The sequence below is a fragment of the Zalophus californianus genome, chromosome 1 (genome assembly GCF_009762305.2).
Source record: "Zalophus californianus isolate mZalCal1 chromosome 1, mZalCal1.pri.v2, whole genome shotgun sequence".
Lineage (NCBI taxonomy): Eukaryota > Metazoa > Chordata > Mammalia > Carnivora > Otariidae > Zalophus > Zalophus californianus.
This window is the reverse complement of record NC_045595.1, coordinates 87781099-87809029: the sequence shown is the minus strand read 5'-3', so window position 1 is coordinate 87809029 and position 27931 is coordinate 87781099. Positions and strand designations below refer to the sequence as shown.

Genomic DNA, 27931 nt, shown 5'->3' with positions numbered 1-27931 from the left:
CCTATTTTCCTTGATAAGTGGTTTTCATGGAGAACTACACCAAGAGGGTCTTCTTATTAAAAACAGAAGGGAAAGCTCAAACTCATCTTAATGAATAAGTGAAATAAAGCCATGCCACACTGTGGTACATAACAGCATTTGTGAAAATACAGTCATCAAATATTTTTTAAGAAGTCCAGTTTTTGCACTGTATAATTGCTGTAGGAGGTGAAATTGGTTCCAAATTTCAAAGGATCACTGACAGTGCACAGGCAACCTTAAGAACAAAGAAGAGATTGCATGAAGTGTGTTTTCACTTCTACTTCAGAAATTATTGGAAAATAAGAATTTGGACCTTCAATTGGCTTTGATTTGCTGAGGTTCTCTGAAGAGAACCGACAGAATTGTTATAATTGCTTCTCTTAGAAAGGATTTGCTCTGATCTTTGATCCCCTTTACTATTTCATATATGGAGACCTGATCAGTTACACACTTCTCACAGAAACCCAGTTTTGGTACCATCACAACTACAAGTGCCACAAGATAAAAGAAAGACCGGGCTTATCGAGTGTATTATGGATTCTAGTTGTTTTAAAGCTACCACCCTTTAAGGAAATGGTGCCTAACATGATTCCACGTTCAACTAGGTGGTGATTTCAAAGCCCAAATTCAGCCAAGCAGAAAATGCCTGCCAAAATAAAAGGCCCTGTTAGTTAGGATCTGGTAAAACAAGCCATTCTAAAGGCCTCAAAGAATTTTTATAACATGTTTAAGAAATGACAGAGCCAGCCCATTTTCTCCCCTAACTCTGATTTTATCTCATACAACTGCTTTTGAAATATAAAGCATTTTGCATCAGCTGGCAAGAGAGAAGGAGTAAGAACCAGAGAACCGAGCCCCAGCAAAATCAGGAAGAAATTAAATCATAAATATGTGTATGAGCAGAGATAGGAGCCTTTTCCTCTTTCTTCCTTTACTCCTCTTCACGTTTTTCTTTAGCTTCTTGCATCTGATTAATCCAATTTCTTTCTTACATTTTATTTCCTCTTTTCCAGCTCATTGATGCCTTTTCTTGAGATGTTTAAAACCCTTCAGTCCCTCCGCAGTGTCTGGCTTCCCTTTGTTCTTTGAATATCATTAAACCTGCCTCACTCTGTGCCTGTGAATATGATTAACCGTGTCTCTTGCCTAGCCTAGCCTCCTCTCTTCATCCTTCTCCTGGGGCGAACAAGAAAGTCCAGGTCACTTTTCCTTTACTTCCATTCCCATGAAATGCTTTTTTCCTAAAGAGTCTATAAGAAAGTCTGTTAATCGGTGGCTTTTCCAGGTCTTACTACATCTGAAGGTGAATGGCTTTCAAGATCCTCAATTTCTGTCCATTATTAATCAGAGTGTGGTCCTGGATAAGCAGCCTCAGAATCACCAGGGAGCTTGTTAAAAATTCAGCATCCCAAGCCCCACCCCAGACGAGCCAAATCAGAATCTGCCTTTTACCAAAACCAATAGGTGATTTGGGTGAATTTTGAAGTTTGACAAGCATTGCTGTAAGCTATAAGAATTTAGAGAAGAGCCAGTTGATTGTGGACCTGTGAGGTCAAAGAGGATTTTCCTAAAGAGAAAGTGACATTTGAAAGTGAGAAGGTGGGATGTTAATGAGGGGCCAAGATGGAAATGGCTGATATAATTGCATAAAACAGGGCAAGATACCGGGGGGGGGGGGGGGGGGGGATTGGAGAGATTGCTGAGCAACCCTGTCTGCAAGACTGAACCAGCTAGAGGATATCATCTGCAAGAGCCAAGCATTTCCATTCACCAGGTTCTATGAGTGGGAATGATCCCATCTTCCATGTCTCTGGGACCCACAACAGATCCCACAGCTGGCTTTACTTAACGGGGTGGGAGATGAGCAGAGAGGGGGGCAAGTGGGATTGAGCACATGTCACCAGTGTCCCCACATTATCTGCTAAAGGGTCCAAGAAAGAGATACTCTTAAGGTCAGAGAAGGTGGGACCCCTCCATCTCGTCCAACTTTGGGTTTTCAGAAATCGACAACACTCACAACCACTGAATAATTGAGAAAGGTGGGTTACCTCTCAGATGGAGGCAGAAAACAAGGGACCCTAAGCTCTGCCTGGCTGAAAGTGAGCTTTGCTGGGGGCTCCTGCAATGCCCCAGGGTTTGGAGCTCTCTGTTCACTGAGCTACAGCAGAATGAGTGTCCCCAGACTTCAGAGATCAGCCCGACAGCCTCAGGGGGGCTTGGCTCTTCCTGCCAAAGAAAAAGAATCTCCTTCAGATACAGAGATTCCCCAGTGAATGAACAACCAGAATTTGAGACCTAAAGTTCTCCATAAAAATGACTCCTTCCCATGTTGCTTTTACCAGAAGAGCTAGGAAGTTGGGGTTGATGTCTATTGTCCAAATATGATCCTGAAGAAAGACTTCCTTAAGTATCAGAGCCTATACCATGGCTCATGAAGATGTTTTTAACCATTAGAGAAAATGTATTTGCTACTGAGGGGCTTGGGATGCTGAAGAAATGATTCAGGGTCCATTTCATGTGACTCCGCAACCCTATGTATTATTGGACATCCAAGGTAATTATTCAGAGTTCGAAAGGGGTTATTAACACAATGCACAATGATATAGATGGGAGACAGAAAATAAAAAGGGAAAGAACAAAAAATAAGACAGAAAGAGAACAATGGATTAAGAGGTAATGCAAAAATAGCACAGCTGAAATTCAAAATTAGATATACACACATTTGTTCTGCAAAGTCATAATTTTACTCATCCAATTGTTCATTCCATGCTGATTGAGTTTTCTTGGACACAGTAGGCACTTGATGTTTTTGGATCAATGTATTGATCCATCTCTAAGTACAGCTGCTCTGAATTAGTGTCATCACTAACCATTGGCCTATATGCTAAAATGAACCCCAGTACCTCCACCCTAAATAGGGCAAAATTGGTCTGGATGCTCTTTTTTCCCCCTATGTCCCTTTTCCTACCTGACTGGCCACATGAATGTGATGAATCTAAGCAATTAAAGGTCTGATGTAACATTTAAAACAAGAGAGCACTTACATGGAGTATATCAACAGTTAGCTGCTCAGAGTTCCGAGATCTCAACTCTTGCATTCTTTTGTTATTTTCTTCATACTTTTCTTCTGCAAGCTTCCTGCAAATTTAAAGTGAGTGTAGAAAACAGCTGCATTTTGCTAAAGCCATATCTATATTATGCAGGTAAGTGTGATCCCTGTTTCAACAGGCAAACTGGGGTGTTGAGAAGCCAGGCCAATGGGTCTCTCCCTCATCAAGGTAAATGCAGTGTAGCACTCACTGGATTCTCTTTTAAAGCACACATGATGATGCTCTGGTTCCTTATCCATCCTTAGGATCCCTAAAATGCATCACTGAAATTCAGAATTAGATATACACACATTTGCCATATGGCAACTTCAAGAATAAAGTTATTTAGGTTTTATAAAACAAAACATTAGCATGTCTGTACTTCTCAATTTCTAATTTCCGGGGATAACATTTCTTAGAAGCAGGGGTCCCTGAACATTCCAGAAAAAAATCCCAGTTTCTATCAGGTGATTACACTAGGGGTTGACACATATTAAAAACACAGAATTCTTATCACGTCAGATTCCTCATGAGGATCTGTGGGACTCTGAGGCAAAAGAAGGCAGTCTGGACCTCTGCGCATTCTCTGTGATGGCAAGGGTGTGTGTCACCAATACCCAGACCATGCTCAACATGTACTAATAACTCAATTACCGCTCTCAGGATGAATAAACCCACAAACAAGGAGAAGAGAGCTAGATTTCAAAGAATTTACTGAAAGAACTTGAGAGCCACTGTGAAGGGGAATTTTTCTCCAACACATTTTGTTTTGTCTAGTATAGAAGAGGTAAATGTCATAGACTTGCTACTAAGCCGGAAGAAAGATTTAAGTTCTTGTGATTACTTGTGTGCTAATTTAGATTTAGATTTTTTGAAAAGTCACTGAATATCCCTGTAGTCAAATTTTGTTTATAAAGTGGGTACATTACATCCCTTCTGACAATAGAGTCGTTTTCTAGCTAAAACACACGACTGTGCTCAAATTCTAGAAATAATGATCAAAAACAATTCCAAAGCAATTCATTCATAAAATTAAGACCAAACTTTATTTATAACCATTGCCTTTAAATAATAAACATATTGAAGGTCATATGGAAGATCTATGACTTTCTTTGTGTATAAAAAACAGTTTTAATCTGAAAAATAATTTGTAATGTGCATGTAAGTTATTAAATTGCCTTTTTGATTTGTTCCTGTCAGATTTAATTTTCCTTTTAAACCCTCAATGACAAGAGTCATGGTACCCCAGAAATACTGCTATTCCTGAGGCCTCAGAAATAGATCCAGGACTGTTAGTTGATACAATGGCTCAAGCAATTTATGTAAATATATTTTCTCAGTCAAACCCACACTGAGTGGTGCAGTGGTTTGTAAAAACCAGCTTGTACTTGTTCCCAAGAGCAGACTGTGTACATATCTTCTAACTGAACATTGGATGATATCACATTGGTAGCTTGAAATTGGCCATTGCGGGAACATTTACACCCTCCAGCCCCACAACCCCAGAGGTGGTGGTTGTTAAACACTTACCAGCACACGACTGCCCATGGTGCACTTTGACAGAAATCTTTTTCCACATTGATTACAGAAAGCATGAGTTAAGGGAAAAGAAGTAGTCTCACAGATTCTTACTTGGTTCCAAATGGTATGTACTGTAAGTGCAAGAATACCTCCAAATTCTTTTTCAGATATGTTACCAAGGTCACAAAATGAACAGATTTGAGTTTCAGGTCTTTTCTGTCTCTCTAGTTCTTAGTTGGGGCTTCTAAGCTACCAAAAAGTTGGCAGAGAAAGAAAGAAGAAAAATTAAGAGACTGGATAACCTACCAACTGAAAAATCTGTCTTCAAGAAACTGGGAGTCTAGGGCTCTTTGGAATCTCCCCTTTTCCTGTAAATACTTGAATTACCAGCAGGGTTGCCCAGAGCAAAGGGCTTCACTTGACAGAGCAGAGCTGCTTCCAGTCTGCTTTCTAAAGCCCACAATTTCCTGCCGGTACATTCTTCTCACTATAGACCAGCTAGGTCTCCTGGCAGAGGGGGTACAGCAAACATCTGGGGAATGAGGACCCATAGTGAAGCCACTCTTTTCATCCTCTCACTGGGGTATATACAGGTTGTGTCAGCAGTAACAAGGCTTCATTTGGAGGCTGACTCTATGTTTTCATCATTAAAAACCTCCCTGACATTCAATCTTTCTTTGCACACAAGACTGAAGGCCTGACATTAATCGTGGCTGGCATCCGATAACCATCTATGGGGACGAATGAGTGAAGAAACAAAGAAATATATAATGCATATGTGCATTTTGCTTTCTTGTTTTTGCTTCTGCTTTTCTCCAGTCAATTTCTTCAGAGCCCTGGGCAGTGGCCAGAACGCAGGGTACCTTAAGGAAAGACAGCTTACTTCAGCTTCTGGCCTTTCTCATCAGCTGCCTGGAGCTTCCTCAGCCGCATCCTTTCTCTTGGTGTCATTTTCTGCACTTCAGACAGCGCCCGCAGAGTCTGCAGGTGGATCTTTTTTTGCCTATAAATAATAAAGATCCCCCACATGCAACTCATCCCAAACATGCTCAGAAAAATTAAACAAATATTTTACAGAAGTATCATTACACTACTGAGAAGGGGAAAGCATCTCGAGACAGACCAGGCAAAAACTAATAAACTCAGGGTAGGTAATGAGCCAACCAGGACTGTGGTTAATTGGTAATATTTTTCAAATGAGACTTTTGTTTAAAAACAAATTATGTGCTTTCCAAATTTCTGCTCATTTCATGGCCTATGACTGGTTTTCATAATGTAAGACAAATTAGGATCTTGGCCATCAAGGAGTAAATGGACTGGCAGACTAATTCAACCCTGCGGATAGGATTTAATGTTTGGAATCAGGCAGGGTTTGAACCCCATCTCTACCACACAATTAGCTCTGTAGCCTTGGGCAAGTTACTGAACCTCTCTGAAGCTCCATTTTCTCATCTGTAAAGAACAGGCTTTAGTATTATATGAAACAATGTATGTACAGTGTCTGACACATCAAAGGAACCCAAACGGTAGTCTTGTAATAGTTAAATTTTGTTGAATATGTTGTATATTCTATGCTTCATACAGCAGGTAAGCATGGCACAGTGGTTATCACACAGGTTAATAACATTGTCTGTGTTTGAACCCTAGCTCCCAGGTTACATGTATATGTCCTTGGGCAAGTTATTTAAGCTCCCTATGATCATTAAAATAATAATAATAATAGATAATAATAGTACCTAATTCATAGGGTTCTTGTGAGTTTAAATGAGTTAATTCATGTAAAGTGCTTATAACGGTGCCAAGCACCCCACAGGATATTAGTTAAAATTGTTATTTAAGAGCCTCTTTCTTGGGGCTCCTGGGTGGCTCAGTTGTTAAGCGTCTGCCTTCGGCTCAGGTCATGATCCCAGGGTCCTGGGATCGAGCCCCGCATTGGGCTCCCTGCTAAGCAGGGAGTCTGCTTCTCCCTCTCCCACTCCCCCTGCTTGTGTTCCCTCCCTCACTGTCTCTCTCTCAAAAAATAAAATATTTTTAAAAACTTAAAAAAAATAAAAGAGGCTCTTTCTTCAGTTAAAGAAACGTGCTTACATTACTCATGTATTAAAGGTCTGCAACCATATCCCCAATGATAATTGTTTCTGTGCTTGACTTGGTTAGGGCCAATATTGCAGAATGCCTTTTGCACTCAGCTCCCTCCTTACAAAATACTAAGAGAAGTCTCCATTTCATCTCATTCCCACTCTAATCTTTATTATTTTGTAATAATCGTGTAATTGTAATGACCATTTGTAGCAGCTCTCATCCCTCTGGAATACAGTCCACAGCCTCTAGGGGACACATGATTTTCTGGAATATACACCCCTTATTCTGTAAGATCAAATAGAGCTCCTTGAAACACAGTCATAGTTCATGGGGGAAAAAAAAAACAGTGACAATTTGAAATCAGTATTTCATAATGTGGAAGACCATACAAGCGATCAGATTCTGGCACACCTTAACTGTAAGCACTGTCAGGTAAATGGAATCACAACTGCAGTACAAAATGATAGCTAAGATTAGCCTAGTATTGTCCTACTCTCACATCTCAGTTTAAATAAAATAAAATTGGAATTCCAGGCATCTTGAAAGAATAATTAGCAACCTAAGGAAATTAGGTTATAGGAGCATGCCTCAAACATTAGTCCCTGAGGTGCAGGGTATTTTAACTGGAGATCATGCATTAAACGAAGACTGAGTACCTTTGATGAACCAGTTTCCTCAGTTTGAATGTGAAATTGGAAAACAAACATAGTTCACTTGAGAAACCACTGGACTGAGTTTCAGAGAAGCATACTGTTATTTGGCCTTGAAGATTAGGCTAACGAGGGCTACTGTTCTCACCTACTGCCTTGCACAGCTCTGGGGAGGGACTGCCATTCTCATAGGGTCCTCATAAAATTACATAGAGAGTTCCTCAGCAAAATTATAGATTTGGTCTTTATATAACCTCTTGAGTTGTGCAGTCCACAGCCTGCACAGCTATACATGGCTGTTCTGAAGTCACCTAGTATTCTAGGCTCTTGTATGTTATAGCACAGGAATTTTGAATGAGATAGGAGAGAGAAGTTACGTCAAGAAATAATTATGTTTGTGAAAAAGACATTCTCGACTTCATATGTATATCTCAAGGAAGTAAATTGGGCTATTTTCCATTGTTCTAGGACTTCACAGTGTTGTCTTCTCAATAGATACTCTGCCAGTTCCTGTTAAACAAACAACATGTGAAAACTATCTATGCTTAATATGGAAGGTTCATTAGCATAACTATCACTAAACGTTTGAGATATTAATTTCTCTACATACTTACAAGGCAACTGCAGAGCTACCCTGAAGATCTGTAAGGTGTGCAATTGTTAAAACTTTTATAATTTCAATTTACTACCACCTGGGGCAAAGGGGCTTTGCTGAAGCTCCTTAATTTCTTGGCAAGACTTAAGTGAATTCTAGGAAACCCTGTGCAGTCAGCTTAGCACTAATAGATTTTTAAAGACAAATGTATTTAAGAATATGCTCAATGGGCTTTTTAAAAACAAAGCAATTACTTACATGGCATTAATTATCTGAGCAGCCTCCTTCTGACAATTCAAATTCTTGTCTTTCAGAGTCATTTCTGAGTATCTACACAACAGGTGCTGAAAAAAAGAACAAGCCTGACGCACTTTAAATACTCCTCTTCAGGGATGAAAGGGCAGCCGACTACCAGGGGCCTTTTCTGATGTGCAGTGTTATTGACCATGCCTGAGAGCTTGAAAACAAAACCCACTGGTAACCACTTTTCCTTCGAAAAAGGGTTACAAAAAATTGCAAAAAGGGTTACAAAAAATTGCAGGGTAGCTTATGTAGCAAGGTCGTGGGGGATCAGGCTCCTGCCTGCTTCTCCAATTTCATCTGGCACTCTCTGCCTGTTCTCTCACTCCCTGCTACCCACCACAGGCAGGCCTCCCCCTAGCTCCAAGAACAAACAAGCTCTTCCCAGTCTCTGCCAGTATTGGACAGTGTCCCCACTCCCAGAGCCAGGACTAGGCTGGGACAAGTGAGGCACTCGCCTCAGGTGTAAAACTGAAGGGGCACCAAAAGACTCAGTAACCAAGATAAGTCATATTTTAAAGCAATATTATAAAAAAAAAAACCAAAAAGCCATGGAGAATATAATATGAAATGTTTGAATCTTGCCATTTGCAATAACATGGATGGATCTAGAAGGTATAATGCTAGGTGAAATAAGTCAGTCAGAGGAAGACAAATACCATGTGATCTCACTCATATGTGGAATTTAAGAAACAAAACAAATGGACAAATGAAAAAAGAGACAAACAAAAAACAGACTCTTAAATATAGAGAACAAATTGGTGGTTGCCAGGCAGGTGAGGGGATGGGTAAAAGAGGGGAAGGGAATTAAGACTACACTTACGATGAGCACTGAGTCATGTATAGAACTGATGAACCACTTTAGTGTGTATACCTGAAACTAACATAACTGTTAACTGTATTTTAATTATACTGGAATTAAAAAAAAAGAAAATAAATAAAAGTTTAAATAAAGACAAGATCCAACCCTGAACCTGCACCATTTTACCTCACTTCCATCACCCTAATCCTAGCCCTGTTAGATGCTGTTTGTGAACTTTTGATATTTTGTTACCATGGATTTTTAGCATTAATTTGGATTTTTTTAAACATTGCAATAAAATGTTATTTATCCTGATTACTGAGTTTTTGGTGTCCTCTCTAATTTTGTCTCAGGGCAAATGCCTCACTTGCCTTACCCTTTTCCCATCAGATCTCCTTGGATTCCTTTTAACTTTTTTTTGGTCTGCTCATAGCCCCCTCAGTGTGGTTTTGATCCCAACAGTTAGCACCTGTGCCTTTTTTTTCAGAGGCCTGCCCTTGGGCTAGTGGAGCTGGCTATGCATCGGGGAAGCTACACACAGGGAGAACTCAAAGTACCAGGGAGCTTCTGGCCTCCTCCCCTCCAGTACTGCTTATTACCCTACTTCTTTAGGGGCTCCTCCAGAGCACACATTCTTGCCTAAGAACCCTCCCCTCTATGTCTCCATCTAGAAACATAACCTGATCCGGGGCTTTGTCTCAGCTAATTCCCTGTGGTTCCAACCCTCTCTCAGGCTCTTTACATGTCTGGCTGCTTCTCACCATCTCACTGGTAGAGAACCATCACCTACTCTTTCTTTGACCACAAAGGCCATTATTCCCTTCCCTTATTTTACAGCATTCTGTGAGCTTTCTTCCTAGTGCTCCTGATAATGTATAATTACTCTTTCTTGGGTACTGGGTCCTCTTACTAGCAGTCAAGTTGCAAAAGGACGGGAGCCATGGCTGTTCCTTTCCTTTCAGCCCCTCCAGCACTGTGCTCAGCACTCAACTGATGCAGACACATCAAGTCAGCATCCTTGTTTCCTGCCAACTTAGAACTGGACGTGGACAAAAAAGTGTGCCCATCTTTGAAGGTGAATGACTGCTTTGTGGGTCCCCTTAAAACTAGTCATAAAACTCAAGGAAATTTGCCTGAGGTATTTGTAAAAGCCTAAGTTAAAAAAACAAAACAAAAAATCTTCTAAGAAGGTACCGTTTGCTTTTTTCTTACCACCAGAGATAGATTCTCTGCATCAAAATTTCTAATCTACAGGAAAACAAACTCACCTAATCAATAAAAAGTATGATTAAGATATATAAGAAAGAAGTGGCATAATAAAGGCTCAGCGAAAACCCCAGATTTCAGCATTATTAGTGGTATGTTCTTGTCCTAGCAGGGATATATTTACAAAGTATATATTTAAGATTTGTAAGCCAAGAGCTTACAAAGTTTAGGCAGAATATTACAACCCTAACTTCTCATATCTGGGGCTTCGGGGAACTGAAGTTAACACACCTTCTTTTGCAAAGAGATTGTTCAACTAATAATTTCCTTCAGCTTTAAAAAAAAAATCTTGTTTCTCTCTTTTCTGACTGATTCTTAATGCATCTTATTCCCATAGCCTATCTTCAAGTCCTCGAATGTATATAAATGCTAATACATGTTTCCCAGTATCCCTTTCATTTGAAATACCTGTAGTTGTTCATCAATGTAAGGGATTTTTAAAATTTCCATTGCAGAAGGTCTCAGTGAAGGACTCTTGTTCAACATGCTGTAATGTTTAAGAAGAAAATTATTTTTCAAATGAACTAAAACATAAGTACAATTTAAAATTGCTTCTGTGACAATATATTTCTTTCCATACCGTTCCATGATGGCATTCAGTTCTCTTGGATATCTCTTGGGGAGAGAAGGTGTGTCACCTTCAACAATTTTTAAAACAATGGACAAGAAATTGGAGCCAGTGAATGCATGATTCATGCAGCACATCTCATATAAAATGCATGCCAGAGACCTAAAGACAAAATCAAAGAATTTAAATATGTCCTATTTTAAATTTGATCACCATACAAAACCTCAGATGTGTCATGGCATTGCTTGTGAGACACTAACATACCCTTTGATTGTTTAAAAGCTTCAGTTCTGTACTTTCGTTTCCATTTAAAAATATGTTTAATAAATAAAGAGGGAAAAATGAAAAAAAAAACCCTACAAAAATGTAAGTCTGAATGACCACTTTTTGTCAGAGAAGAAACAAAACAACAGGAATATGTCTGCATACAGCAGGGCAAATAAACATTTGATCAATGTAGTAAGGAACCTCTATGAAGGAAAAATAAAATACAGCTAAATATCTTTCTAAGGCAGTTTTGTTAATACTATATATGCAAACTAAAATTTTAATTTATCAGCCTAACCTTCCCTCAAATGTGTATCCAAGCATTTTGAAAAGGAAACTGGCATTCTGTATTAGTTTTCTGAATAGAATCCATTTGCAAGTAGGGTGGAAAAGCAGCTACTTGTAGCTCACATTAAAATGTATAATTCTCCCTTTGAGCATATGAAACAGAATATTAAAATTCTAGATCAGTCCAACACTGATTTGGATTAACCATGCAAATCAGTAACCTCTAAACCAGCAGAATAATCTTTTAAATAACTCAGCATCATTAAGAAAAGTAACGGGGAATTTCCTGCCTAAACTTAGTATACTAAGAAAGAACTGTACTTCCCCTAAATTAATGGATTATTTTTAGTATTATGAGGATTTTGAATTGTGTAACCAGCCAGATCTCCCTTTTCGTGTCAGTTGCTTGAAAAATCAAAAATAAACTTACAACCAATCTGTGTAAGTAAGTTTTATGTGACTTCTAACACCAACCTACTTTCTTATAAAAGGCAGGGGCATGTATAAATAAACATATACATGAATACTATCATTTTAACCATTTTGTGGGTATCATAAAAATGTGCACTGGTAAGAGAATTCTGGATATACACTGAATACAAAGAGATGTTTTTGTTTCAGTAAATAACAATGACACTAAAAAATTCTAACTAATTGGTACTTCACATATTGCAAAGCACTTCCATACATAACTCAACAGAACATCATAATTTCCAGTGACATATAGCTACTATATTTTTCCCATTTTATATATGAGGAAACTGGCTCAAAGAAGTTAAGTGGCTTGATCAAGGTCACAAGGTATTTTTCCTTCCAAATTCTGGACTATTTTCAATACAGAATGCTAGAAAGAAAGGGAATGTTAGGAGAAATCCCATGAGTGACTAAAACACCAAGATCAATGTAAATATTACAAATTATGAAAATTATTTGAAGCTAAATTTTGTACCCATCTGTAAGACTATTAATATGATGACTATTAAAATGATGTAGTACTTCTTTAGATTTCTATACCAGAAAAAGTTTCCTTCAATAAATGTGAAATAAAGACATTTTTAGACAAGCAAAAATTGAGAGAATTCATTGCCAGCATGATAGCACTAAAAACAACCCTAAGACAGAATTCTTCTACTTGAAGAAAAATGAAGGCAGAAACAAGGAATGCAGGGAGGAATAAAGAACACTATAAAGAGTAATTCTGTAATTATGTATAAGCCAGTATTAACTCTATAAAATGATACTAACAATATATTGTGGAGTTTAAAATTATGTAGAATATAATTTTATGGCAAAAATAATGTGAAAGACATAATAGGGTAAATGGAGTTAAAGTATTTAAGGTCCTAGCATTACTGGGAAAGTGGTAAAAGTAATAACTTTCCTTAAACTAAGTTTCAGGGGTGCCTGGGTGGCTCAGTCGTTAAGCGTCTGCCTACAGCTCAGGTCATGGTCCCAGGGTCCTGGGATCGAGCCCCGCATCAGGCTCCTGCTCCACGGGAAGCCTGCTTCTCCTTCTCCCACTCCCCCTGCTTGTGTTCCCTCTCTCGCTGTGTCTCTTTCTGTCAAATAAATAAATAAAATCTTTAAAAAAAAAAACAACTAAGTTTCATTATACTAAGGCAACGATGTATGTTATAATTGCTATGGTTTTCACCAAAAGAACAGTAAAATAATGTATATTGACAAGTTCATAACTAGTAAGTTACTAGAGGGAAAAGAATCAAATAAAAATTTAAAATAAAAGCAAGAAAGGAGAGAAAAAACAACAAATGGTATATATAGAAGACAAATCATAAGACGACAATAAAAATACAAATATAGAGTAATTATATTAAATGTAAATGGACAATATTTCAATTAAAAGACTATCAGATTGGGTCAAAAATTATATCCTGCTCATAAAACAAACCTTAAATATAAGAACACAGAGCAGTTTATAGAAAGAGGTATACCGTGCAAATATTTACCAAAATATTGCTGTGTGTAGCTATACTAGCATCAGACAAAATAGACTCAAAGGCAAGAACCACTAAGAGTAAAGTGGTAGGCTGATAAAGAAATTAAACCATGAGGAACATATAACAATTCTAAAATCCAATAACTGTGGGTATGTTTGTGTGTGTGTGTGTGTATAAAGCAAAAATTGACAGAATTAAAAGAAAAATAGACAAATTCACAGTTATAATGAAAAACTTTAACATATCTCTTTCAATAGCTGATAGAACAAGCAGACCAAAACTTCAACAAGGATAGAGAAAATCTAAACACAATTACCAAAACTGACATAATTGACATACTAACACAAATGGATCCAACAATGATGGAATTCAGATTCTTTTCAAGGGCACATGGGCCATTTTCCAAATTGACTATACTTAGGATCAAGGAAGCCTCAACAGACTTCAAAGATTGAAAACTTCAGAGCATATTTTCTGACCACAGTGAAATTAAGCTAGATTTATTAATTAGTAACAGGGGAGGGCGCCTGGGTGGCTCAGTTGGTTAAGCGACTGCCTTTGGCTCAGGTCGTGATCCTGGAGTCCCAGGATCGAGTCCCGCATCAGGCTCCCTGCTCAGCAGGGAGTCTGCTTCTCCCTCTGATCCTCTTCATTCTCATGATCTCTCTCATTCTCTCTCTTTCAAATAAATAAATAAAATCTTAAAAAAAAATAATAACAGGGGAGGAAAACCTACAAAATCACCACCTACTTGAAAATTCAAGAATATACATCTAAATAATTCATTGGTGAAATAAATTCCAACAAAAATTAGAAAAATTTAAAACTGAATATTAATAAAAGTACAAAATATCAATACTTTGAATGTAGCTAAAAATAAATGATTATAGCAAAATTGAAGTATTAAATTATACATTAATAAAGAAAAAAGTTTAACATCTATGATCTAAGTCAGCTTGGGAAGATAGAGAAAGAATAGCAAATCAAGCCAAATAAAGTTTAGGGAAAGAAATTTTTGAAAAGTAGAAATTAATGAAATAGACAAAGACACACAATAAAAATAAAATGTTAATAGATTTAATAGAACTCTAGCGAGACTGATCAAGAATACAAGAAGAAAAATCCACACAAACAATAAAATGGAAAAGTATACAACACTATGGACTCCACAGCTGTTAGAAAGTATTAAGATGACATGTTTTTCCCCAGTAAATTTGAAAAATGGGATGAAATGAACAGTCTTTAAAAAAATACAACTTACCAAACTGATACCAAGAAAAAATACAAAATCTGAATAGTCCTTCATCTATTATAAATAATAAAAATAATTAATTTAAAAAAACTTTTAAAATAAAAACATTAATCAAAGCAATATTTAAAACAATAATTAAAAAAAACTTTTTTAAAGCTCCCCACAAAAAAACCCCTCCAGGGTCAGTTAGTTTTACTGGAAAAATCTTTCAAACGTTTTAGGAATAAAGAACACTAATCTTATTTAATCTCTTCATTTTAACAAGTCAGCACAACTGTGATATAAAGCATAACAAGAATAATACAGAAAAAGAAAATTATAGGCAATTTTTTTATGAACATAGATTCAAAAATTCCAAATACACACACGTATGCATATTATAAATAGAAAATGATGCTATATTAAAAAGATAATATATAACAACCAAGTGGACTTATTAAAATCAATCAATGGCATATATCTCATTATAGATGAAGAGAAAAATTATACTTGGATGCAAAAAAAGGCAGTGGGTAAAATTCAAAACCCATTTGTGTTTTTAAAGATATTTATTTATTTATTTATTTATTTATTTGTCAGGGAGAGAGACAGAGAGCACAAGCAGGGGAGGGGCAGAGGGAGAGGGAGAAGTAGGTTCCCCCCTGAGCAAGGAGCCCGATGTGGGACTCAATTCCAGGACTCTAGGATCATGACCTGAGCTGAAGGCAGACACTTAACAGACTGAGCCACCCAGGCATCCCCCCTTTGTGTTTTTAAAAGGAAGAAAACTCTTAGTACACCGGGAATAAAAAGGAACTTCTTCAATCATTTTTTAGAGCTATAAAATATATAGTAAATATTATTCTTATTGGTGACATATTGAAAGTTTATGCTTTTATTTTGAAATTGAGAATAAGATAAGTATGTCTACTATCACCATTTATGTTCAATACTGTAACGAAGGTGCTATTCAGAATAAGGGCAGAAAAAATTTTAAAAATATAAATATATTTATACATATAAAGAATATATATAAAGATTAGAAAAAATATATTAAACTGTCATTAAGCATTTCAACATGGTTATGTACATAAAAGGTCATTTCAATAAGCCTGTGACAAACATTTAAAAAATGAAATGCAAAATGTCACTTACACTAACATCATACAATGTCAAATACATAGGAGTAAATCCAATGAAAGATGTGCAAGGCCCTACACTGCAAACCACAATACATCACTAAGAGAAATTAAAGACCACCTAAAAAAAGGGGGTTGGGGTGGAGAGGGAGAGATCCACATACATGGATTGAAAGAGTCAACATAATGAAGATGACAATTTTTCCCAGAATGATCTATAGACTCAATGCAATATCAATCAAAATCCTAGTAGACTTTCTATGGGAATCAACAAGCTAATTCTAAAAGTTATGTAGAAATGCAAAGGGACAAAGACAGCCACGGTAGTTAAAGAGGAACAAATTTGGAGATCTTGTATTACCAAATAGCAAGATTCATTATAAAGTTGAATTACTTATGAAAATGTGATAACAGCAAAGAAGAAAAAATAGACCAATGGAACAAAACACAGAGCTCAAAAGCAGATCCACACATATTCAATCATTTGATTAATGCAAAGACAAACTGTACTATGGTAGAAGAAAAAAAATGATCTTTTTAACAAAATTGTGCTGGGCCAATTGAATACCCATATGGAAAATAATGTATGTGGACTCCTATCTCACACCATATAAATGCACAAAAATCACCCATTTTTTCAACTATGAAAAATAACATAAAGCTTTTAAAAGAAAACAGGAGAATATCTTCCTGATCTTGGGGTAGGCAAAGATTTCCTAAACAAAATGTAAAGAGCACTAACAATAAAGTTATGGACTGATAAAATGAACTCCATTAAAATTATGAACTTTTATTCACAAAAACACACCACTAAGAGGGTGAAAAGGAAGATACAGAGTGGGAGAAGACATTTGCAATTCAAATATCCATCGAAGACTGGTATCCAGAATATGTAAAAAAATTAATTAATTAAAACTCCTAACAATCAGTAAGAAAAAGGAGAGAAAAATGGGCAAAAGACTTGAAGAGACAATAAATGGCCCCAAATATGAGATGTCTGACAGCATCAGTCATCAGAAAAATGCAAATTAAAACCACAGTGCAGTACCATTATACACTCATAAGAACGGTGAAAATGAAAAAGACACTGTCAAGTCAGTACTTGTTATACTATGAAAAAAGTTTCCTTAACAAAAAGAGAGGGGAGGGCTATACATTAATAGGAAAATATAATCAGACTGAACCAAATACTTTTATTTGTGTGGATACATGTAAAATATTTGTGTGCTATAAACTGCCCCAATATACTTACTTATTTTCCCCCAAAGAAGGGTCTAATTTGAACTTGAGAATGTTTAAAATAGTAGAGCTACAGGATCTACCAAGATTTGCTAATTCCAAACTCTCATTGTATCAGTGAGAAAAGCAAAGCTCAGAGAAAGGAAGTAATTTGCGGAGAAAGGTGCCATGTTAAATCAGCTTGTTTGGTATTGGTATTGTTCTCATTCAAGATTTTTTTAAAAAATTTACATTGACGACACCCTGCTATGTAACCCAATGTACATGCAATTATCTGAACACTGAAAAAAGGAATGAAACTCACAGGTCCAAGGAGTAAAAGGCTTATCAATCCCTCTCTACCCACATACTCTCTTCTGAGGATTTAATGCAGCTCCTATGGGCTCAGAGGCTTCTTCAGGGCTTGGGTTAAAAGCAGAACAAAGCCAGACAATCTCTCCTGGCTCTGACAGGTTGGAAGGCTTGGATGAGAGCAACAATTCCCGACACAGGACATTTTGAGCTGTCTTGGGAGCAGACTATTATATTATCTCCACCAGTAATAAAATGATAACAATAAGGAAAATACTAGCTGAAATTTTAATGATGTTCACTATAAGCTAGGCCCTTTTCTATATTCCTTACATATATTAACTCATTTAATCATTCTATTCTCATAACAATATTAATGAAGCAGACCATTCTTCAGATGAGGAAACCATTAAGATTAGGTCAATTGTTAAAGGTTCCATATTGAGTAGCTGGGGGATCTGGGATTGCAACAGGTTGTCTAGTTCTAGAGACATACACTCTATGCCATCCTGTCTCTCAATGCTGTATCAACCAGAGCACTTCTGATCATTAAGAGACTCTTTTGAATTGGAAATCATGGCTAACCCTGATAGAAGACCTTCAGGCAGGGGCTGACTTCCCAGGCTTACTTTGGGTCCTACCCAGAACCATAAGCCACCTTCAAGGAACCCTGGGGCCCGAGACAAGCCATGCAGAGCATCAGACCATGGCAAATGTAGGGCACACAAACAGTGAGACCCTCTGTGGCAAGGAAAGGAAGGCTGGCAAGTTTGGCCGTTTTCCTGTTGCTTGGCATGGAAAGGGGGTTAGTGGTCTATTAAGTACAATGAGTTGATCATGAAGTCAAATCCTGCTTTTATGGAGACATAACTCTACCAAAGCCACATGTGGTGGATGTATTAAGGTTATAAAACGATGTGAAATTATCTGGCTAAAGGACTACAGAACAATTAGATGTAGAGTCTAACTCAATAATCAATCAATTTTGATACAAGACTATTCTCTTTTTTGGAAATCCTCTCAGCTACACTGAAGGCATACTGCTTTCCACTTACCTGTCTCATTTTGGTCTAGTAAGATTTATTTGCACTTGAGCACATGGAAAAGACTTCATTTATCAGCCAGTGATTTGTAGAAAGGGACCTGCTCTGGCCCCTGTGCACCTGCCTGGAATGGGTGTAATCTGATTAGAGATACCACCTGGCACTTTGGGTAAAAGATTTTTTATTATCCTGTTACAAGTTAAAAATCTATCTATTATATATAGTTTTATTCTAGCAACTATATATCTGTGTACCTACGGTTTTAATTTTTTCCAATTTCCAACCAAACATTTCTCTATGGAAGTAATTATGTAAACTTGAACGCATCAATTCCATCCTTTTTGGAGATTTTTCTCTTACTTGACTCCCAGATTTTAAATCTGGTGATGTGAAAGTGGGGAGGTGGTTGGGGGGAAAGAAGGGGACAAGTTGGCAAAAAAAAAAAAAAAGGGAGAGGTGCATTTTACTTAGAAGTCTATGATTTGCATTCCTTTCTTTTTTCCAAAATACAGCCAACTGTGAAGAAGTAAGCAAATAAATCCCTAAGGGAGGGAATTTAGCAGTGAAAGGGAAGGCTGGGATCAGGTGTGTGTGAAGCAAATTACACCTGAACTCCATAAACTTGCCATCTGTCCAAGATGACCAGAACTACCCAAAGGATTTATGAAGCACAGGTTGATAATGAATTGAAAATGTAACTCAGACTTTGTCTTGTCTCAAGGTAACTAAATTTACCCTTTGAAATCTGCCCAGACTCTGCCAAGAGAAGCCTAATGCACAGCAATGCACTACTCCAGTGGGTTGGGGCAGCTTTACTGATCTTCTAGATAATATTTTTATTTTACATAATTGAGGATCATCCTGATATCCATCTAGAAAAGAGTACACATAACTTAAGCAATTGAATAAATAGTAATAGAAATTTAATAAAAGAATAGTGGGTTTTGCTTTAGTGTGTGGTAACCTAAAAATAAGTCTGTACTGAGGTGGAGTTGAATATCAATATAAACTTTATCTAAATATAATGAAAGATACTAGACAGCTTGAACTAACACTTCAGAAGCAATATTATATAGCAACCATTTTATAAGGGCGTATCATGTCCCAGAACCTCTAATCGTCCTCCCTAAGCTTTAATATGCATACAAACCACGCAGGGATTTTTGTTAAAATTTTTATTCTGAATTTTTGGGGAAAAGTGGTAGCTACATCAGAAGCATAGTTCCTGGATCTTCCTTAAATTCCCATGTAAAACAGAGCAGCTCTATAGCAAAACCAAAAACCATGGCCAACATTTTCAACAAAGTTAGGTAGCAAGGTGTCCCTGCACACCTCAAAGTACAAGGAAGTGAAGACAAGGAGACAAACCACAGTTGCCACATGGCCTGCACAGTATCAGCATCTGTGTAAGAAGAAACAGGGGAATCAACGGAGTGACTGAAGGACCATAAAACAGAATAACTTCAAAACAGTCAAAAAGTACTTACTGAAAAGTATGGTGGGCCCATCCAAGAACAGCAGCTGAAACTGTTAGAGGATCTGCTCAATCTAAAAGCTGCTTGAATGCAAGAAAATCCCAGGATAAGGCCTAAAGGGTCTGGAGCAGAAAAGCTCAGGTCTGTCCAGTAAAATTTTCTACAATGTCAGAAATGTCCTATATTTCTGTATACAATAACCAATACCTACATGAGGCTACTAAGCACTTGAAATGTGGCTAATGTGTCTGAGGAACTGAATTTTCAAAAGAATATTTAAAAGCAAAGGTGAATGCATTCTTTCCACCAAATCAGGCCAATATACTATCATGTCTTGGGGAAGACCCATAAAATTTTAGAAACAAAGTTTGGGTAAATTTTGTCCTGTTCATACCAGTCTTTCTAATTACCTTCTTCCACTATTGAGCACAATGTTTGAAAGAAGATCATTGGCTCTCCCTCCACTGTGGTGGTCCCATGCCCTCCACACCATAAGAATTTGGCCAATGGGAGAACTGAAGATGGGAGCAACACCAATGAGAGGAAAACAGGGAGATCAGTGTGGCTGAGGAGAAAATAAAAGGGAAAGGGTTGTGGTTTTTTTTTTTTCCTTGAATCTTTAGCTGCTCTTGGAGTATATGGAATCACAGATTCCATATCAACTTTAAAGTTTGGGAAATGAACATGGACAGTGTTCAAAGTTGGAAGGAGAAGGTGGGTTGGCAATAGAAATAATGATCAAAGTATCCTTCCACTGCCAATGGTTATTCACTCAGCCACTCCATAAAGGCTGGTTGTGGCAACGACGTGCACTGCTTCACAGTTTGATTGAATGGCTGTGCTCCAACTGCTTTAATCATCTCTGATAGTTTCCATAGGTTCTTTTAAGATGGGCAAAGCATCAGAAGTAGGGGAATGTATGAAATTAATAGAAGGCCTGCCTATCTCCCTTCTTTAGTCTCCACCAACCTCTCCCTATTCCAGTCTGTTGTCTTTCCACTGTTTAACAGAGGAAAAAAATAAATAAAAATCTCTAATTCCAACAGTAAGGCCTTGGAGAGGACAGTTCCAAAATGGCATCCTGAGGAGCTCAGCAGACCTGCTCCCTAGCAAAACAACTATAACTGGTGAAAATTACCAACACCCCCAGCAATTTAAAGTCACTAAAAATTGTCTTAAGGGCATAAAGTAAATGAAGAAACATTTATTCAAGAAAATCTACTAAATCTCAGTAAAAACAAGAGTTTGTGGCACTTAGGCACTCCCCCAGCTCAGTGTGACAAAAATTTCACTCTGAGCAGGTGTGGCCAATAAGATGGGGTTCTCCCTTCCTCCAGAAACCTGTCCTAGGCTTGGATACCTCTCCAAGAGGGGCAGGCTCCCAGCATTTCTCATCTCCCCAGCTCTGTGTTACAGAGATTAAATTCCAGGTGATTGTAACCAAGATATTAAGGGCTCCGTTCTTCTACCTAGTCCCTACAGGTAGAATGGAGGCTTTACTCCAGGAACAGCAGACAGAGAATACTGGGGACCTGATTACTGATCACCTTTGCCCCTTCTTGCTCACAGGGTGGACGTTCCATGCCAGGAGAGGCAAGCCAAGAAGAGAGGTTACTGCCCCTGGTCAGTACCCTGCTCATGAGCAGGACTGTCACTCTAAGAAAAGTGGCCATGTCCCTGCCTTCAGCTCCTGAGAAGTGCTAAGAGATTTTGCCCAGGGCTAAGGCAGGCTATAAAAAGAGAGGATTCAGAAGTTCTCCCCCAAAGAGACTGATTTTATTTGGAACAGAGTGTAGGAAATTCAAGCCTAAACTCCAGCTCTCAGAAACAATGAAGATTTTGGTGGCAAGCAATTAAGAGATTGGTAGCTCCATGAGTACAATAAGCTAAACCACAGGCTAGCTACCTTATCAGAGAAAATCAGGGAAAGAGATAGCTAAGAATAGGCAAATTTCAAAGCTCAAAAACTGGCCTCAAAAACTACATCTGCAAAGAGGCTCAAATTTAATTGGAAGAGACTGGAGAGCAATGCATGCCTCAAGGAATTGTTGAAAATAATAAAGCAATGAGTTGGCAATTAGTGAAGGCTAACAAGGATGTAATACCAGCAGAAATAGCTCAACAGAGAGAACAGAGAAAGGGACAGAAAGCCTTGCTAAAACTACTGTCCCAAGGCTAACTGTGCATGTGCCCAAGGCTATACTCTGAGGATTAACACTAGAGGTTTCACACTGGAAAGGAAATAGGTTTCACTAGAATAACCAGGCATGTCACTAAATGAAAAAAGAAGCAAATGATACCAAGCCCCAGATAGGTGGGGGCAGCGAGGAAAATAAGTGTTCAGAGTTGATACAATATACTATCCAAAATGTCCAGTTTTTACCAATTATGAGATATGCAAAGAAACAGGAAAATATCTATACACCGGGGGGGGGGGGGGGGGGGGGGGGAAGCAGGAAACAGAAACTACCTGAGAAGTCTCAGATGTCAGATTTAACAGAAGAAGACTTCTAAGCAGCATTATAAATATGTTCAAAGAACTAAAGGAAACCATGTTTAAATAAATAAAGTATGATATAAATGTCACACCAAATGAAGAATATAAATAAAGAGATAGAAATTACAAAAAAGCACCAGATAGAAATTCTGGAGTTGAGAAGTACAATAACTGAAATAAAAAATTCACCAAAGGGGCTCAACAGTAGACTTTAACTAGCAGAAGAATCAATGAACTTGAAGATAGATTGACAGACATTATGCAATCTAAAGAACAGAGAGAAAAATGAAGAAAAATTAACAATGCCTTAGAGAAATGTGGGAGACCATGAAGCACAACCACATGCACATAATGGGAGTACCAGAAGGCAAGGAGAGAGAGAAAAGAGAAAAAAATACTCAAAGAAATAATGGTTGAAAATTTTTCAAGTTTGGTGAACCACATTAATCTACATGTCCAAGAAGCTCATCCAACTCCAAGTAGGATAAATGTAAATCCACACCCAGACACATTGTGCCCTAAAAATGCTTTAAAGACAAAAACAAAGAGAAAATCTTCAAAGAAAATATTAAACAATGTTTATTAAACATTGGTTGAAAAATTATTGTGTCCAAGTATAAAATACTATGCAAACATTTAAATGATAGTTAGATATATTTTGTTAAGGCAGTACAATATTTCCTTTTGCAAGTAAACAAAGGCAGGTTGTAAAATATATATAGTATGCTTTTTTTTGTAGTAACAAATAAATACATTTATATAGGTATATAAAGCACTTAGCACATTAACTGTCAATCACAGAGTAAGCATTCCATAGACAGTAGCAATTCTGGTTCTGTTGCTGCAGTTGTATTGTGACCTTTGTAAAACTGACCAGGCTAGATATTATCTTCAGATTTTGTATCAGTCATTTTATGCTAGTCATTGAGAAAAGGTATTAATACCCAAATCTACTGCACTTGAATGAAATGTTTTCCTACTTCAGCTTCTGTTGAGTGAAAATAATGACAATGACACCTGTTCTCACTGCCTAGGAAGGCATGCCCTGCCCAACAGCTTAGTTCTAAATCCACATAAGAATTTTTCAGATCATGGGAGGGGAGAGAAATGGGCTCTCTTGCTCCAGAGCATCCTTCACCAAGATGGGGCTGTTGGCTACCAGCAACTTACAGGCCCCACATTAGCTACAAAAACTGCTGCCAAGTTAGTCTGTATTTCTCCCTTTCCTAAATCCCACCCTGCTCCCTTTCCCTGTCCAATTTGGGAACGCTCTCCTGTGAGGATACTTTCTTAGTTCTTGTAGGTCAGGCAGGTACTGGTTCCTCTCTTGTTTTCTTCTACCTATAGCTAAGCCTTGTCTGATGTTTCTGCCCAACATCACTAAAGTCTGACTCCAGGGTTGAGTGTGAACTAGACTCTTACAGTGTCCCTTACGTAGCCAACCCTTGGACCAGATCTCAGGTTTTTGCAAAATCCTGAGACCTTCACAGTATACTCTGACACCCCTACTCTTCCTACCACCATTCCCTCCACTTAAATCACCTAAGGAATATAGGGCCACAAGATCAAGAACCATCTGGTTGACTTCTCACAACAAGACAGATAACACCAACAATGAAATATTGTTTATTTTCTGTTTAATTATAGCACCATTATTCCAATAGTATTGTCCTTTGTTTCTCCTACCAAAATAATAAATTCTAACCATTCATAATTTAAATCAATTTAAAGAGATGGCCTAGGAAACCAACTCATATATTATATTTTTCCTGTGTGGGAAAAAGTGTTCAGCAATTGCTTATATAAATTGGCAGTATTCAAAGTATTGTCCTCAATGAACCTAATTATCCTAACTTTCTGAGTAAGTGTTTATAAACTTCTAGAACCTAAACTACTTTTAAGAGAGACTTATCTGCATTTGACTGCTATAAATAAATGAATCCCAAAAGGTTTAACAGATTGCAGAGAGAGGAAAGGTTACAATGGGCAAACATTAACAGATGAAATAGAATTAGTATTATACCAATTCTTCATTAAGCATTATAAATATAATATGTACAGCTATTAGTGCTAAAACAAAACACCTGTCAATTATTCACAAGTGTTTCCAATTGTAAGAAAATATTCCACAGTAAACAGATGCTACATACTGAGATTCAGAAAAAAATTCTCAACCCCATTCAATCTAATTTTTCTAAGAGTGTCTCCCAAAGATAACTCATCACACTTATGTATCTGCCGCTATAATTAATAGTTCTCTGTTATTCTTTCCACTTTAGGTTCAGCAATAGAAATTTCATTAACAGATAAGCTCATTTTGATTTGGATACAACCAAGGTAATTACTAAATTCATAATAAGGTGATTATTTGGGGTCAGGATGATGATAAATCCTTAGCTTGTACTTGCTGAATAGTTAATAATCTCTGCAAGGAGAGCTGACCTAATGCTTACACAAAATATATTAAAATTCGCCTGTATTTTTATATTTGGGAGGTTTTCGATTTTTTAAGTTTTGTCTGAGTCAGGTATTATTTTTATAAACCTAAAACATTATAGCAATACTATTACTATTATTCTATAACCCTATAATTCTGATATTCCTGATAATTTCTATATTCTTTATGAAAGTCCTATAATTCCCATATTAGGAATATTCCTATAAATCTTTATGAAATACTAGGAGTAGTTTTTTAAAAAAATAACTACGATAGACACAACTGAGACAAAAAGACTTTATGCTTTACTCCTCTGTCTGTGGGTACTGTTGCCCAGGTTTCTGGGGAGACACATCTGATTTGGCAAGCAGATGTAGATAACTGTCCCAAAGAGCCAGCTTTCTTGCTACATGTAATGCCAAAGGCTTAATGATAGTCTTCATAAATTAATTTAGTCTTAATTCAAATGACATGATGTAAACAGCTTTCTGGCATAGCATGTAATTTTAATCATGAAGAAATTATATATTTGAATCTATTTTTATTTTTTTGAAGATTTTTATTTATTTGAGACAGAGAGCAATGGGAGTGGGGGAAGGGGCAGAGGGAGAGGGATAAGCAGACTCCCCACTGAGCAGGGAGCCTGATGCGGGGCTCAATCCCAGGACCCCGGGATCACGACCCAAGCCGAAGGCAGATGCTTAACTGACTGAGCCACCCAGGCACCCCTGAATCTTTTTTAAATGCCCATAATAAAAAAATTAAGTATAAAAAGAGATGTAAATAGGTAACTCAAATCCAATCTGAAGCCCAAGACTGATCTCAAACTGAAGAAAGCACTCTAAAAAGAGCAAGAAGACTTCCTCAGAGGCAGGAATCCTATTATTTTTTAAATTTTATACCGTAAGGGCTATTACATAGTCACTGGCAAATAGTAGATGCTCAATAAAGCAAAATGTAAAGAAACTCATTTCCCTGAACATACCTTTGTGGTTTTTGTCTATTATTTTGGTTTTGGTTTTGGGGGAGGGTATTAGGGGAAGGTTATGATTAGAGAAAATACGATAGGTAAATTGGAAAAGACCATCAGGGTAGAAACAATGAAAAAAGAAAAAAAAAAGAAACACTGAAGACCTAGAAATGAATAATCCCAAGAGTGAAGTGAAGGGACAGAATGGATGGTTATCTGCCATAGCCAGACCTAATGTTGACAGTGTTCTCTTCCACTTGGGAGGCACCAGAACAAGAACATGGGTAATGACCCTTATGAAAATCCAAAGGGATATCCCCTGTTGTGCTCACTTTTCCCTAACCACGGAAAAGGTAACTTTCTACTTTACCGTCTTTAGAAGAATGAAGTAGACATAATCTTTCACATTGCTCATCTTTGAAAGCTAGCTAGATTGTCCTTTCAACCCTTAACAAGCTGAAAATGATATGATTCCTCTTTAAAGGAAAAGAGATTTTCCCTAAATAGGATCTATTGCTAACAATAGAATACAATTTTAAACATGGCTTCTGCACTGAGATTTAAACTGGTTCCATGACAAGGAATGAGAAATTCCTTTGGTACAAAAGCTCAGATAAATGGAGAAATCTCAGATGCACCTATCATTGAAAACCCAGAAATTTTTTTATTTAAGTTTATTCTTAAAAGCTAGTATCTTCAGTAAAAATTCTTATAAGTGTCAAGAAGAAAAAAATAAATAAAGCCGTCATTCCCCACAGAGGTGGAAGCTGATCTTAAATAAAATAAAGCACAGTGTTTAGGATTACAAATACTTTATTTAATAGGCTAGCAGAAACCTATTAACATGTTTATGATACATTAAGAACTTTTCTTTGTGGTTCAAGAAGAAAAAAATCCAAACCAACCAATTATCTATAAATAAAGTGAATTTCTGAAATCAATATAATGGAAATAATCAAGTTCCAAATCCAAAAAACCCTCCTTTACTCTGGTCAAAGAATGACTCATACTTCAAAAGGATAAAGTGAGCGGATGTAGCAAGTAAATGAGCCTAAAAACGAAACACATTGTTCTCTCAATGCAGCAGATGTATACATCATCTGGACTAGCCCACTGCCCACTCACCAGATGTCTGACTTTGTGTTGTAGCCTTGGTGTTTCAAAGCCTCCGGACTCATGTAATGGGGAGTTCCAGTTAAAGTGGTGGCTAGATCACAGGATCCCATTAGGAGTCGAGAAACTCCAAAATCCCCTTGAAATAATAATTAATTTTTATGAATACTTTAAAGCAATGAAAATCAGCTTGGAAATTAACAACTGTCTAATTTGACAATTTTAATATGCAATGACTCATACCATTTAAAGGGAAAGAAAAGAAAAATGGTATCTTTTAAATTACATAATGCTAGTGAATAGCTTTAAAAACATAGGCCTTATAGGAGAAGGAAGACTGAGCCAGGAAAGTGAATTATGTAAGCTTTTTATTTCTGGAATTACAGAGAACCAGCAACTTGAAACAAAAAGCTATTTCAGGTCTGCCTAACAACAAGCAAAATGATTCTGGAGAGCTGAATATAATGATTTGTGATTTCATCCAAGGGGGGAGAGTTTGTTCTTCATTTACAATAAAGAAAAGATTTCAAATAAAAGACCTGAGACTCTTCAAGAACATGACTATAAAAATTTGAATCCATTAAATTCTCTTTACTCATCTAACTAGTCGCATGCTTTTAGGCTTTCCCTCTCTAAGAACATCTTACAGGAAGAACAACAATCCAGTAACTGTTCCAAGTGGAGGTACAGTTCTGAAGAAGAACTAAAAATTAACAAATCCATGATACCAATATTTTAATTATCTGTGATAACTGCTAATTGCTTGTGATAAAATAAACAGGAAACCTGTACTAATTAACCAAGTCAGTAAAACAACTCTAACTACTTGCAAAGTGCTTGGCATAGAGTAGGAACTCAAAAATTATTAGTTCAATCTATGAAGTATGTAGCAAATGTCTTACACTTCAATTTATATCAGATACTCAGAAACAAAATAATTGGGTTTTGTTGGCCCCACTCAAGTAAAAACAAAAGTTTGAGAAGTTAAAATAAACCAGTGATTACTCTAACACTTCTAGGTACTATATATTTCCATATGATATATTGATAACATCTAGAATATATTCTCCCATGTTTCTAGAATACATA

At 37.1% G+C, this 27931-nt stretch overlaps 1 protein-coding gene across 12 annotated transcripts in view; it reads right to left on the bottom strand.

Moving 5' to 3' along the window:
* The window catches only part of NEK11 (NIMA related kinase 11), a 243966-nt gene that overhangs the window by 130623 nt on the left and 85412 nt on the right, over positions 1-27931 (bottom strand). For all 12 annotated transcript variants that reach the window (XR_003518009.2, XR_003518010.2, XM_027583555.2 and 9 more), the window contains 6 exons: positions 26855-26981; positions 10907-11056; positions 10735-10813; positions 8217-8302; positions 5515-5634; positions 3066-3159 (listed from right to left, as the gene is read on the bottom strand). Coding sequence is in view for 10 of the 12 variants with exons in the window: in XM_027583555.2 (XP_027439356.1) it covers positions 3066-3159; positions 5515-5634; positions 8217-8302; positions 10735-10813; positions 10907-11056; positions 26855-26981 (656 nt within the window). In the remaining 2 variants the exon portion in view is untranslated. The remainder of the gene's footprint in view (positions 1-3065; positions 3160-5514; positions 5635-8216; positions 8303-10734; positions 10814-10906; positions 11057-26854; positions 26982-27931) is intronic.